The 11,813-nt window shown below is 36.7% G+C and overlaps 1 protein-coding gene across 2 annotated transcripts in view; it reads left to right on the top strand.

Moving 5' to 3' along the window:
* Window positions 1-6,672, top strand: part of LOC110453208 (transketolase-like) — a 53,996-nt gene extending 47,324 nt beyond the window's left edge. For both annotated transcript variants that reach the window (XM_021502061.1, XM_021502062.1), the window contains exons 5-9: window positions 1,305-1,498; window positions 1,857-1,970; window positions 2,580-3,002; window positions 3,797-4,013; window positions 4,921-6,672. In XM_021502061.1, the coding sequence (XP_021357736.1) occupies window positions 1,305-1,498; window positions 1,857-1,970; window positions 2,580-3,002; window positions 3,797-4,013; window positions 4,921-5,090 (1,118 nt within the window). In that variant the 3' untranslated portion in view covers window positions 5,091-6,672. The remainder of the gene's footprint in view (window positions 1-1,304; window positions 1,499-1,856; window positions 1,971-2,579; window positions 3,003-3,796; window positions 4,014-4,920) is intronic.
* Window positions 6,673-11,813: the final 5,141 nt, after the last annotated feature.

The raw sequence follows: 11,813 nt of genomic DNA, 5'->3' as shown, positions 1-11,813 counted from the left end.
TTGAATATTACATGTTAATAACTTGATTGGAATTATAACCTTGAGTTGACAGTTTGATACTTTGAAAATTTTGAGCCAGCCCTACCCCCAAGGGCTGTAGGGTGGGGCTCAAGGGAGTCAGTGTGCTAAAATTTCTTCATTTTCCTTGTTTAGAATCAGAGGTGCTAGTTTCAAATCCTTTTTAGTCTGAAATCTGTATGCTTGATATTGAATAAGGTGGTTTTATTGTTTTTTGTCACTTTGAATAATATTTCTGTTCATGTTAAAAACGAAATCAACTCTCTGTATAAATATATCAGGTGACCGTTTAGGCCCATGGGCCTCTTGTTATGGAGCTGTCAGAACATTTAGATGGGGCATTTTCTGGTATGGGAAGCATCCATCCCTCCATCCAAACTTTGGTTTCGGCAAGATAACTTGCTTAAATATCTTCAAATTTTCATGAAAATTGGTATGCATGTACATTATATGAAGACTATGACTACGTTTAAACTTGAGCAAAATCTGTGCATAATTAATTAGTATACTGGGCTCTGATTAGTTGTAGGTTTTTGCACAATAAATTTATTAAATATGACCGTATTCTGATAAAACATGGTTAGTATTTATATCATACAATGACAAATCTAAACATAAAGGTGAGCAAAAACCTGCACATAATGTTTAAAAGGGGAGACAATTCCTATGAAAATCAAATGTTTAAAGGTCATAAACCATATAGGAAATATCTATATAAATTCCTTTAGCTTAATAAGTTGGAACTTTAATAAGTAATACAGTACAAATTTTCTTTCTTCTCACATTTCAATAATTTCATACTTTTTGATACAATAACGAATCCGTAGGATTTTAAGTTTGCATTGGGAGGCACACATATGGTTCTGCCCTACGGTACTCCAGTTCATATTTATTACTAAATTTAGTACTCGATTAACATCTGGGGCCTGTTCGTTTATGCGGAACAACCGGTTTGACCGTTTGTAAATGTAGCAATTTCTGGTATAAATCCTGGCGGACCTGCAAATGTTTATGCAGGCCTTGCAAGGCTTTGTCTTGGCTCGCCTGAAAGCAGCATCAGATTACTAGGTCCGTCCTTATTTAATAAACGAACAACTGTGGTCCGACCGGTTTGACCGTTTAAACAAAAAACAGCCTTAATGTTGAAAAAGGATTGACTTTAAACTTTCAGTATGCTTACAATTTTAAGGCGTTACTTCACAATCAGATTATTTTCATCTCATCGGTGTCCTATGTTTGTATCCATGTTGTTGGCTTATGACTGACCTCTGTTTGACCTTAACCAGATGTGGAGAACTTAGAGAACTGGCATGGTAAGCCCCTTGGTAAGGAATCTGAAATTTCAAGGAAGACAATTTCCGATCTAATATCCAACCAAGGACCCCATGGCATCAACCCACCAACTCCCACTAATGTTGACGTTGTCGACATTTCCAACATCAAATTGTCGTCGCCTCCCAGCTATGAAAAGGGTGCAAAGGTAGGTAACTCTTCAGTTGCTGACCTGTACTCCTGGGATGACCAGGTGGACCGTAACATTCTAACCGGCAATACAATTTTGTTTACCTCTGGGATGACAGGGTAAATAGGATCACCAACTCCATAGGACAAACAGGGTAGATAACTCTCCAACCCAGTGTTGGCATCCTCCTGCTGAAATATTTCAACTTCTGCCATCTTTAAAAAAAAAAAAATGCAGTTTTCATGAAAGCTTAAATTTGGCTACAGGATTTTGCAGGTCATCTTGAATTTTCTCAATAAGATTTGCATTTTAGTAGCAAAGCTCTGTTAATCCCTTAATGATGCTGTTACAGAAGTTATCTTCTTGTCTTTACCAGGTGGCTACCAGACAAGCCTATGGAACCGCCCTGGTGAAACTTGGTCAAAGTAATAACAGGGTGGTTGCTATGGATGGTGACACCAAGAACTCCACATTTGCCATCAAGTTCAAGGTAAGTCTATCCAACACTCCCATCACCTGATATTCATGTTATTTATTCAACAAAAATGTGAAAAAACTCAACATATTGGAATAAATAAGATAAATCACAAGTCAAAAAAAATATTACAAACAGTAGATGTAACCACAAGTAACACAATTTTTGTTTCCTGGCTTTTTAACTTTTTGGTCTCGTCGCAACAAAGTAGCGGCAGCAAGACTAAGGTGATGCTATTCCGGCGGTGGCGTCAACATTAAGTTTATGTGATTAAGTTAGTTTCTCTGAAAGTATAAGTGCTAGACCAACCAAACTTGGAACATAGATGCATCTTAGGTAGTCGACTCAACCCATGCATCAAATGCTGGATGCGGCCTACCTTTCATGGTCCATTGACTTTGTCAGCATCTCCATCAACATTAAGTTCTTGCTTTTAAGTTAGAACCAGCCAAACGTGGACGAGTCAGGCACGCAACATATAAATTCAAATGTCGTCTACATTAAATTTATTTCACCAATATGTGAATTGATGGTCAAAGCAGGGAACAGGCGAGACATATCAATCCGAATGGCTTGCTACTTAATGAACTGCTAAAGTGGTGAGACCATTATTTCTATTTCCAGGAAGCATTCCCTGATCGGTTTATCGAGTGCTACATCGCAGAGCAGAACCTGGTAGGAGTTGGCATTGGGTGTGGTTGTCGTGACCGCACCGTGCCCTTCATCAGCACTTTCGCCTGCTTCCTGACACGAGCCTTCGACCAGATCAGGATGGGGGCCATATCACAAACCAACGCAAACTTTGTAGGCTCTCACTGTGGAGTGTCTATCGGAGAGGACGGTCCTTCTCAGATGGCTCTGGAGGATATAGCCATGTTCCGTTCAATCCCCGGGTCAACAGTGTTCTACCCAAGTGATGCCGTGTCATGTGAGAGGGCCATTGAGTTTGCGGCCAACACCAAGGGAGTTTGCTTTGTTAGAACCAGTCGCCCAACAACCAGCATGCTGTACGATGCCAACACTGACCTCCAGATCGGGAAGGCTCAGGTATTAATGTCTCTATCTACAATCCATCCAAATTCTTTGATAAGGGAACAAAAGAGACTGCAGTATTCTAAAATGATGAACGTTTTTTAATGCACATTAGGGCTATTAAATGTGTTGATGGAACTGATCTCATTTTGTATAATGTACAGCAAGACAAGTCACTCATGTTTTCCTTTTTAAGGATAAACTATTATCCATGAATGTTTATTCTTTGTTTCTTGATATTTTCCACTTTAAATAATAAACATTTCTCTCCCTGGAAATCAATATGAGAAGATACATCTTACAATTCATACCCAATGGGTCTGTTATAGACAAAAGGGAGCATTTGGCCCCAAGATTAAAGATTGCACATGCTCTGTGCTACGTATAATGTACTTGATCTCAATAAACGTGTAAAGAAATGTGTTTATTCAAATGGAGCTAATAGATTGATTAGTTTATCACGTGTGATGTTTCGATAACTAGTATAGTATGTCCTCTGTCACCATTATCAGACAAAATATAGAGGTCAATTGCAACAAACTCGGGATAAGTCGAGTTTTATTTATTAGGAAACATCTACCGGTTTTGCCTGAACAGTTGGCTTCCTCAGGACCATTTTAGGCAAAATTTGCCCCCTGAAGTACTGAAAGTCGGGGGGACGTTTGTATTGTTATCAGACAAAATGTACAGTATTGTTATTGCACTATGGTTTTTTTTGTGTTTCAAAAGTTACTCTGTACCCAGTAAATAAATCTGAAAAACTGGAAAACAATAAAGATAAGGAGATATACTTTTGAATTTTATTGTAGGTTGTTCGCCAGTCTGACAAGGACCAAGTGACTGTGATTGGCTGCTGTGTGACTCTTCACGAAGCACTGAAGGCCGCAGACAAGCTGGAAATAGATGGCGTCAACATCCGAGTGATTGACCCCTTCACCATCAAACCGCTGGATGAGATGACCATCCTAAACAATGCCAGGGCCACAGGTGGCCGTATCATTACTGTAGAGGACCATTATGCCTGGGGTGGGTAGTTCTTTTCACACATTCTGTGTAAAAATATTACAATTCTTAATTGAATTTATTTTGAAATTTAGAAGTATTACATTGTATTTCACTCATTACATAGAAGACAAGGGTGGCTTACCTGGTATAAATATCACATTTAAAAGTGGACTACTACGATGAAAAAGTTGCCGTGAGCGTGGCCAATCGGGGGTCCAGGATCTCCATGAGTGTGGTTTGGTCGAGGTGGGATCTCCCCTCGCTTGTTTTGAACGTGCACAAAATAAGCATAGCCAGGTTGTGGGCAATAAAAAGCAGGGCAAAGTCTTATTAAGAACGTAGTAGGAATGCCATTATCATACAAGCAGCGTGAAAGCATCGTGGTGAGATCATGCAGTCATAATAAAAAAGCATCACCGTCGGCAACTATTCCAAGCCATTTTAATTATGCTTTTACCATGCTCCCACTACACTCCCTCTATGCTCAACACGATCCTACCAAATCCTAGAAGCGTAACATGGTCAGCACCAGCGTCATTGTACAGTCTTCTAGATCTGTGTAACAACGTAGTATGGTCTCGTACGTCGTAGCAGCATGAGTAGAAACAACCGCTTGGTTGGCATTGGTCTAGGTGTAATCGTAGTGGCAGCGAGTCAGCAGCACTTTTGGCATAAAAGCATCGCAGTACAGTCGTTATGTAGTCTTAATTTCCCAATTTGCTGGATTTTGACGGCGATAATGCCCTGATTGGATAACTTTTCCAGATTAGCGATGATCGGGGTGATTGTCATGGTCTTCGTAAAGTCGCAGAGCTGTGTGAATGGGGTTTAAGGAGTTGGATATGTATAATTTACAAGTGTTTTTAAAGAAGACACCTGACTGTTATTGTACTGTTGTGTAATAACTGATTGTGTTGGTGTGTTTTAGGTGGACTTGGAGACGCCGTGTGTGCAGCAGTGGCTCCATTCAAGGACATTGAAGTACACAAACTGGCAGTGAAGGAGATTCCCCGCAGTGGTCCGAGCGCTGAGCTCCTAGAAAAGTACGGAATCAGTGCCAACTGTATCGTCAAGGAGGTTCAAAGGATCTTGCAGTAGCAAAACCAAGCCACCAACTGAGTTCCTAACATTGTATACAGCATATTATTGTTGGCAACTGTTTTAAATTGCAAAGTGACTTTTTCTAACATGTAAAATTCTTGATGTTATGCAGAAATATAATCTGTTGATCCTTGCATTTAACTGGAAAGTAGATTAGTAGCACACACATGTTGTAGCAAAATGTAGTTAAAATTATACTGAATCTATGAAGGTCAGATGAAACTATTTCTTCAACTTTATGAAATTTTGTGAGGTTTTTGTTGTTCTGAATTTAGGGTTTTATAATGATTGACATTCTCCTTCTTATTCTTGTAAAACCATCAGCTTGAGCTGATTATTGCACGTACGGGAAATACAAACATTTAACATATGAGTTTCTATTTGTGAGAATCCTTCTGCTACAGTAGTAGTCTATGTCTGCTTGCTTCCTTTGTCAAATTCCTGGATTGTAATTATTTGTGTTTAATTGTAAACATTTAAACAAAAATTTGTTACATTGATGAAATTGCAAACGATATGTTTTGTTCCTTGGAATACTGTGGTTTAAGAGAATGACATGTAAGGTTATTTCTCACAGAATGTGTGAACGAGATCTCTGTTTACATTAACAACTGTGAGTGTGGGGAAAAGGTCCTTTTTGCCCTCCATAGTGAGAGCGAATTTATCACGCCAGTGAAAGAAAAGTGCACAACATTCTATACATATTAATAACATTTGAAGGGTGAAATTAACACTTCGCAAAAACACATTCTACAAGTGAAGGGCTCAGTTTTCCCCGCATACATTATTGTGCATGGGACTTGGTGAGATCAACGGCTTGTCTATTTTCAATTGAAATAAAAGAGGAATCGTTGTCACAATCATCATAAATTTCCTTAAAAAAAATCATGTGTAAAAGGTCAGTCATCATGCCCATGTGAAAAATCAGTTGCATATATTTTTTTTCTTGGGTACATATTCTTTTTATAAAAACAGATTGTATGTAGTTTATGATATAGCAGTCATTGATGTATATTGCAATATGTTGATGGAGAAAGCTTGTGTGAGAGATACAAAAAAAGATTTTATCCCTGATGAACTTTGTATAGAGAGAAAAAAATTAATACAAGTTCAAACAGGAAGAAGAAGTAGAGGCATGTTATTGGTGCATTAATGGATTTGTTACAGAAAATATTCCATGATTACATTTACTTTGTTGTGTGAGCTTTTGAACCTTATTTGTCTGAAAACAGAATAATATAGTTTTATATACTAGTACCAGGTAGTACAAGTTACGTCTCTTTGTCAATATTTTCGGTAATCGGAGTTAATTATGTGGTAAATGATATTAGTTATCTGGTAAAACAGAAAAATATCCACTGTTGAATATTAAAAATTGTTTTGTCTCTTGTTTAAGGTGGCCTAAGGTTGACTATATTTGTTGTATGAGTGATGGTATCTCAGATGTTTTAGCCGAGGACTAATACCCAGGAATTCCTAACATGCTTATTAACCCTCCAAAGCCAAATTATAAAATATAGCTATAACGGCACGAAAACGTGTCTTCTTAAATAAATGTACTCTTTAAATTTTTCATAGACCCTGTGTTTTGTTGTTTATTTTGCGAAGTTTTGTTGTTGTGTTGCAAGAAAATGTTAGATGCCGACGGTTTAGATGAACCTTCGTTGCTACCTGTATACTAGTTACAATGCTGAATCTAATACAGGGCATGTGGAACAAGAACACTACACGGGTATATCATATGTGAACCCTTGATTTTTAGCTCACCTGCCCTAAGGACCATGGTGAGCTTATGCCATACCGCAGCGTCTGTCGTCCGTCCGGGGGGGGGTCAGGGGGGCAGGGCCCAATAGGGGGAATATAGCAAATTCTTTAAAATCCTTCTTCTTCTGTAGGAATGCATATCAATCTGTTGTAAACACTGCCATCCACTTCAATGGCCATCCACTATCAAGATCAGTGTTAACCTGTTTTAACTTTCACATACTGTACTCTCCGTTAACAATTAAGATATCATTGTCAAAGTACCTTTATCAATATAAATCCTTAAGTCACTCTGTTATCCATTGGGGTTTTTGTTGGCTTGTTCTGGGTTTTACCTCCAAGAAACAGCTAACACTGTTCACAGATGACCGGGCTAATGAAGTGCCATTTGGCTGAAATGTCATAAACTTCACTTTGGTCACATTACTTTGACAACTTCTGACACCACAGAAAAGACATAAAATGTAGAGATTCCATGGAAGCAGCAAGTCAAGTTTGGTTTCTGCAATTGACAAGACCAATCTCAAATGTACAGTGTTCGTACAGGACAAGGAGATTAGACACCGGGTTAGGCCTGTGCTACAAGTCGCCTCCTTCACCTTATCGCAGTCATTTAACAGAAGCAATTCCAATGAAATATTTCGCATTTAAGTTGTTTTCAATAATTGTCAAATCTCCTCGGAGGAGACCCTGGGTATATGAGAACGACATGTGATCCTGTTGTTACTTCAGTGGAGAGATATAGATATATAACGTTATGGGGAGGTAACTCCCCCCACGTTTGTGTATTATAAACTTGTTATTAACAATTCCTATTAAATGATAAAATGGCATATAAAGTGACACTGAATCCTCCACTGAACATGATTATTTTTCTGATATTGATTCTTTATTTTCCGCTTAAAACTTTATCCTTCTTCTGCAAACATGTATATTCCTTATTTAAACGTTTTTTGGGGAACAGACAAGAATGTTTCTTTAACGTCGCATATTAGCACTGTAGTGCTAGTCTTGCGACAAACAATGGATACAAATAAGAAATAACATGGATAAACAGCATGCAGGTGTAAACTCAAAGCTAGTTAAGAAATGGCAAGCAAATATCACCGGGTCATTTAACAAATAAAATCAATAAAGGTACAAAAGCAAAGCAGGACAGAAGTAATCACAGACAGGTAGCATTTAAAGTTGAATTTATAAACCGGAGGTAAATAGTGAATACCAGTATGTTACACAAGTATCACTTAACGAGGGTTAAAGCACTATGACAGTCATCCTCGATATCCACGGGTAACGCTCATTTTGCTCTCTACACTGTGTAGAGAGCGAAAGTGAGCATAACCCCTGGATATCGAGGAAGTATGACTGTAATATACATACATGCTAATATAGCAAAGTGTAAAATTTGACCGGATATACAGTGAATTATATAGTGTGAATTGAAATGGGGACAATGCTGTCAATTTTAACTAAAAAAACTGGGAGCTAGAAGCATTTAATTTAAAATATGCTGCGTGATATTTCAAGTTCAGATTATATACAATCATGAAGCACATGAAAGCATGACAGTAAAACAGATAGTAAAGTTACAGTACAAGGGAGAAAACTCCATAATGCATGATAACATTACCTCCCCTTATAGTTCTAGGTGAAAGGTAGGGTGTATAGCAGAAAGGTTTGGGTTTGTAGTGGCAAACTATAGCGAAATGGAGGGTGGAGTTTGCAGTAGAGAGAAGACAGAATTATGTAATGAAAACAAATATTTAGAAAATTCAACAAGACATCTGGGAATAGATTCTACATAAACACAGATCGCTGTCTCAAAAGACATCATTTTTCATGTAATGTTTTATTGTATTGCCTGTAGTAACTCTAAATTAAAAAGTGCCTTCTTAATTCTGAGGAAAACTCAACGTTTTTGAGACGTTTGGGTCGATAGTACAGCATGCTATTCATACCGACCTATTGAAATATGTGACCGATCTGTAACGAAACATCACTAGCCTAATGTGCGATATCGACACTGTGACCTGATAATTTGTTACAGTTATATTTGGACCTAAACTAAGGTGTTCACAGTAATTTTACATGTTTTAGGGGTTTAGATTGACTTTCGGTAAAAGTGATACCCCAATGATTATATATATATATAAACCTCTAAAACATGTAAAATTACTCTTTTTGAACACCTTAGTTTAGGTTTAGGTGTAACAAATTATCAGGTCCCTGTGATCTCACCCACCGTAGTACGGAACCTTCGTGCCGAGATATTCTTCAGCGTCAACACCACCTAGATACAAAAGAGGGTGCCAAACATACAGATATATTTACATTTGCGCTTCAATCCACTATATGAACATTACCAGCAGCAATCGGTCACCCTTCAAAGCGTCTTTAACCGACAAAAAGCGTCTTCAAGTGACAACAAGCGTCGCCAGACAAAATCTTAAAAAATACCAAATAAAGTAAGCGACATCAGAAGATATGTTGTTAATATGACTTTCATGTACCTATATACCGAATTTCAGCTAGATATTTGAAAAAAATGACCGAGTAATGAATTTAATTTTTACGATCGGCGGCGTGGCACACGTGTGTAAAGCAAACTATATCTCTAAAAATAATTTTAAAAGTAATCGACATCAGACGATACAAGATACAAGAAGCTTTATTTAATGTCGTATATGGCATAACATTGAACACTAGCGCTGTGGAGCTATTTTTACGACAAACATAAGTACAAAAACAGAGTAATAACAAGGTAAAAGGCATGCTAGTAGAAAAGGTAGGATTTTGCAGCATAACTATATACATTGAGCTACTAAAATAATCAGAAAACTGTTTGATGATAGCACATGCATGTTAAAAGCAGGAACAGTACTAATTATAACATGAGCATAAATCATAATCATAAAACATAAAAACATATCAGATTTTGCAAGCACATATTTCATATATATCACAGATGGTTAATTACGATACTTTATATTGGAAAATGATGGAATAAAATACTCAGATAAATTAAAGTAAGAAGCAAAATAAAAGCAAAAATCTCAAATAAAAAATGGGGGGTTAATAAGATGAAAGTCACGAACATATAGAACACTGGCAGAGGCCACCTTCCCAGGTGTGCAACAGCCTACAGAAAACCTTGTAGTTTTCTGCTTGTCTAATCTCATTTGGTAGGCTATTCCACACCTGGGCGGCTTCAAAACGAAAAAAAATCTTGCCATATGTGGTAGAATTTACTCTTGGTGTAGTCACAGTGTCACCTTTCCTAAAATTATATAAAACTTGGTTTTTGTTGATAAGACTCTTTAAGAATTCTGGAGCAATATTATTTAAAATCTTGTATACTTCCTTGGCCATGGTCTTCAGCCTACATATATGTAAAAAATCTAATTTATTTCTTACTAAAAGATCTTTAATAGAGGAGCTATAATCATTATCAATAAAACATAAAGCTCTTTCTTGTATATTTTCGATTTTTCTGGTATTTCTGATACTGCAAAAATGCCAGGAGAGAGGACAAAAATTAATATTAGATAAAATAAAAGATTTAAAAATGGTGACTTTGCCTTTTTTTGTTAGGTGATTTCCAATTCTCTTGAGTATACATAGTTGTTTGGAAGCCTTCCTACATAAGTTTGCTATATGATTTTCAAATTTTAGATCACTGTCAATTTCAACCCCAAGCAAAGTCACACTATCTGTACATGTAATTTGGTGATCTCCAATAGTGAAAGATGAAATTTGCTCTTTAGATTTCTTTCCTATGGAGATGGCCTGGATTTTTTCTGGGTTTGCCTGCATGCCATTTTTTATGAACCAGTTAATTAATAAATTACTTTCACTTTGTAACACATCACTAAGATCAAGAGCACTATCAGTGATATGAGACAAAGTGTTGTCATCAGCATAGTTAAAAAGAGAGACACGTTTTAAGACAGTAAAAATATCATTCATAAATACATTAAAAATAAGAGGCCCCACTATAGAGCCTTGGGGGACCCCCTTACTGAGCCACCCCCAGTCGCTGACCATGGGGCCAAGCCTGACCCGCTGCTGTCTGTCACTTTTTTCAGAGATTTTTATTATCACTCAGGCACACTATTGTGCGCAACAAGAGGTCATCATAAAGTACAATATAACAATGACGTGACATGTGAAAAAATCAGTCATACATTGCTAGTTTTTACGCAAGATTTAGTGTTTACATACAGATTGATTATAGCATTAAATATCTTTCCTGTGATATTATTTTTTAATAATTTCTTCCATAAACCTACTCTCCAAACAGTATCAAACGCTTTTCTGAAATCGATGAATGAACAGAATAGCTTTTTACTTTTTGAAAAGTATATAGATATTAAAGCATGAAGGATAAATATATTTTCAGTTGTAGAATAGCCTTTCCTAAAACCAGCTTGAACACTGGAAATTAGATCAATTTCTTCTGAAAGTCTATTTAATCTAGAGTTCAAAATAGCAGTAAATACTTTGCCAAGACATGAGACTAATGTAATAGCTCGATAGTTATCGAGATTTTTAGGGTCACCCTTCTTTTTGTATATGGGTTTTATTACTCCAATTGTCCATGCTTCTGGTACACGGCCAGAGTTCAATATAACATTAAAAAGTTTAACATATATAGGTAGTAGTATAGACTGTGTATTTTTGATATGCTCATTTAATATATTATCGATACCCGGCGCTTTATTATTACGAAGGTTAACTATAACCTGTCTAATTTCATTTTCAGTCACATCACTATTTAGTATAAAATCAAACATATTTTCATTCATATCTGGAATAATAAACTCATCCTCATCTTCATCTTCATCTGAACTATTTAATTTCTTGAAGTATTCATATAGCTCGTCCAAAGATATATCAGCATCACTGTTATCATTTTTAGATTTATTGAATGAATTTAAAATATTCCAAAAATCTTTA

This window comes from Mizuhopecten yessoensis, unplaced genomic scaffold, assembly GCF_002113885.1.
Source record: "Mizuhopecten yessoensis strain PY_sf001 unplaced genomic scaffold, ASM211388v2 scaffold7201, whole genome shotgun sequence".
Taxonomy (NCBI): Eukaryota; Metazoa; Mollusca; class Bivalvia; order Pectinida; family Pectinidae; genus Mizuhopecten; species Mizuhopecten yessoensis.
The sequence above is the reverse complement of the archived record's forward strand: the minus strand, read 5'-3'. Positions and strand labels throughout refer to the sequence as shown.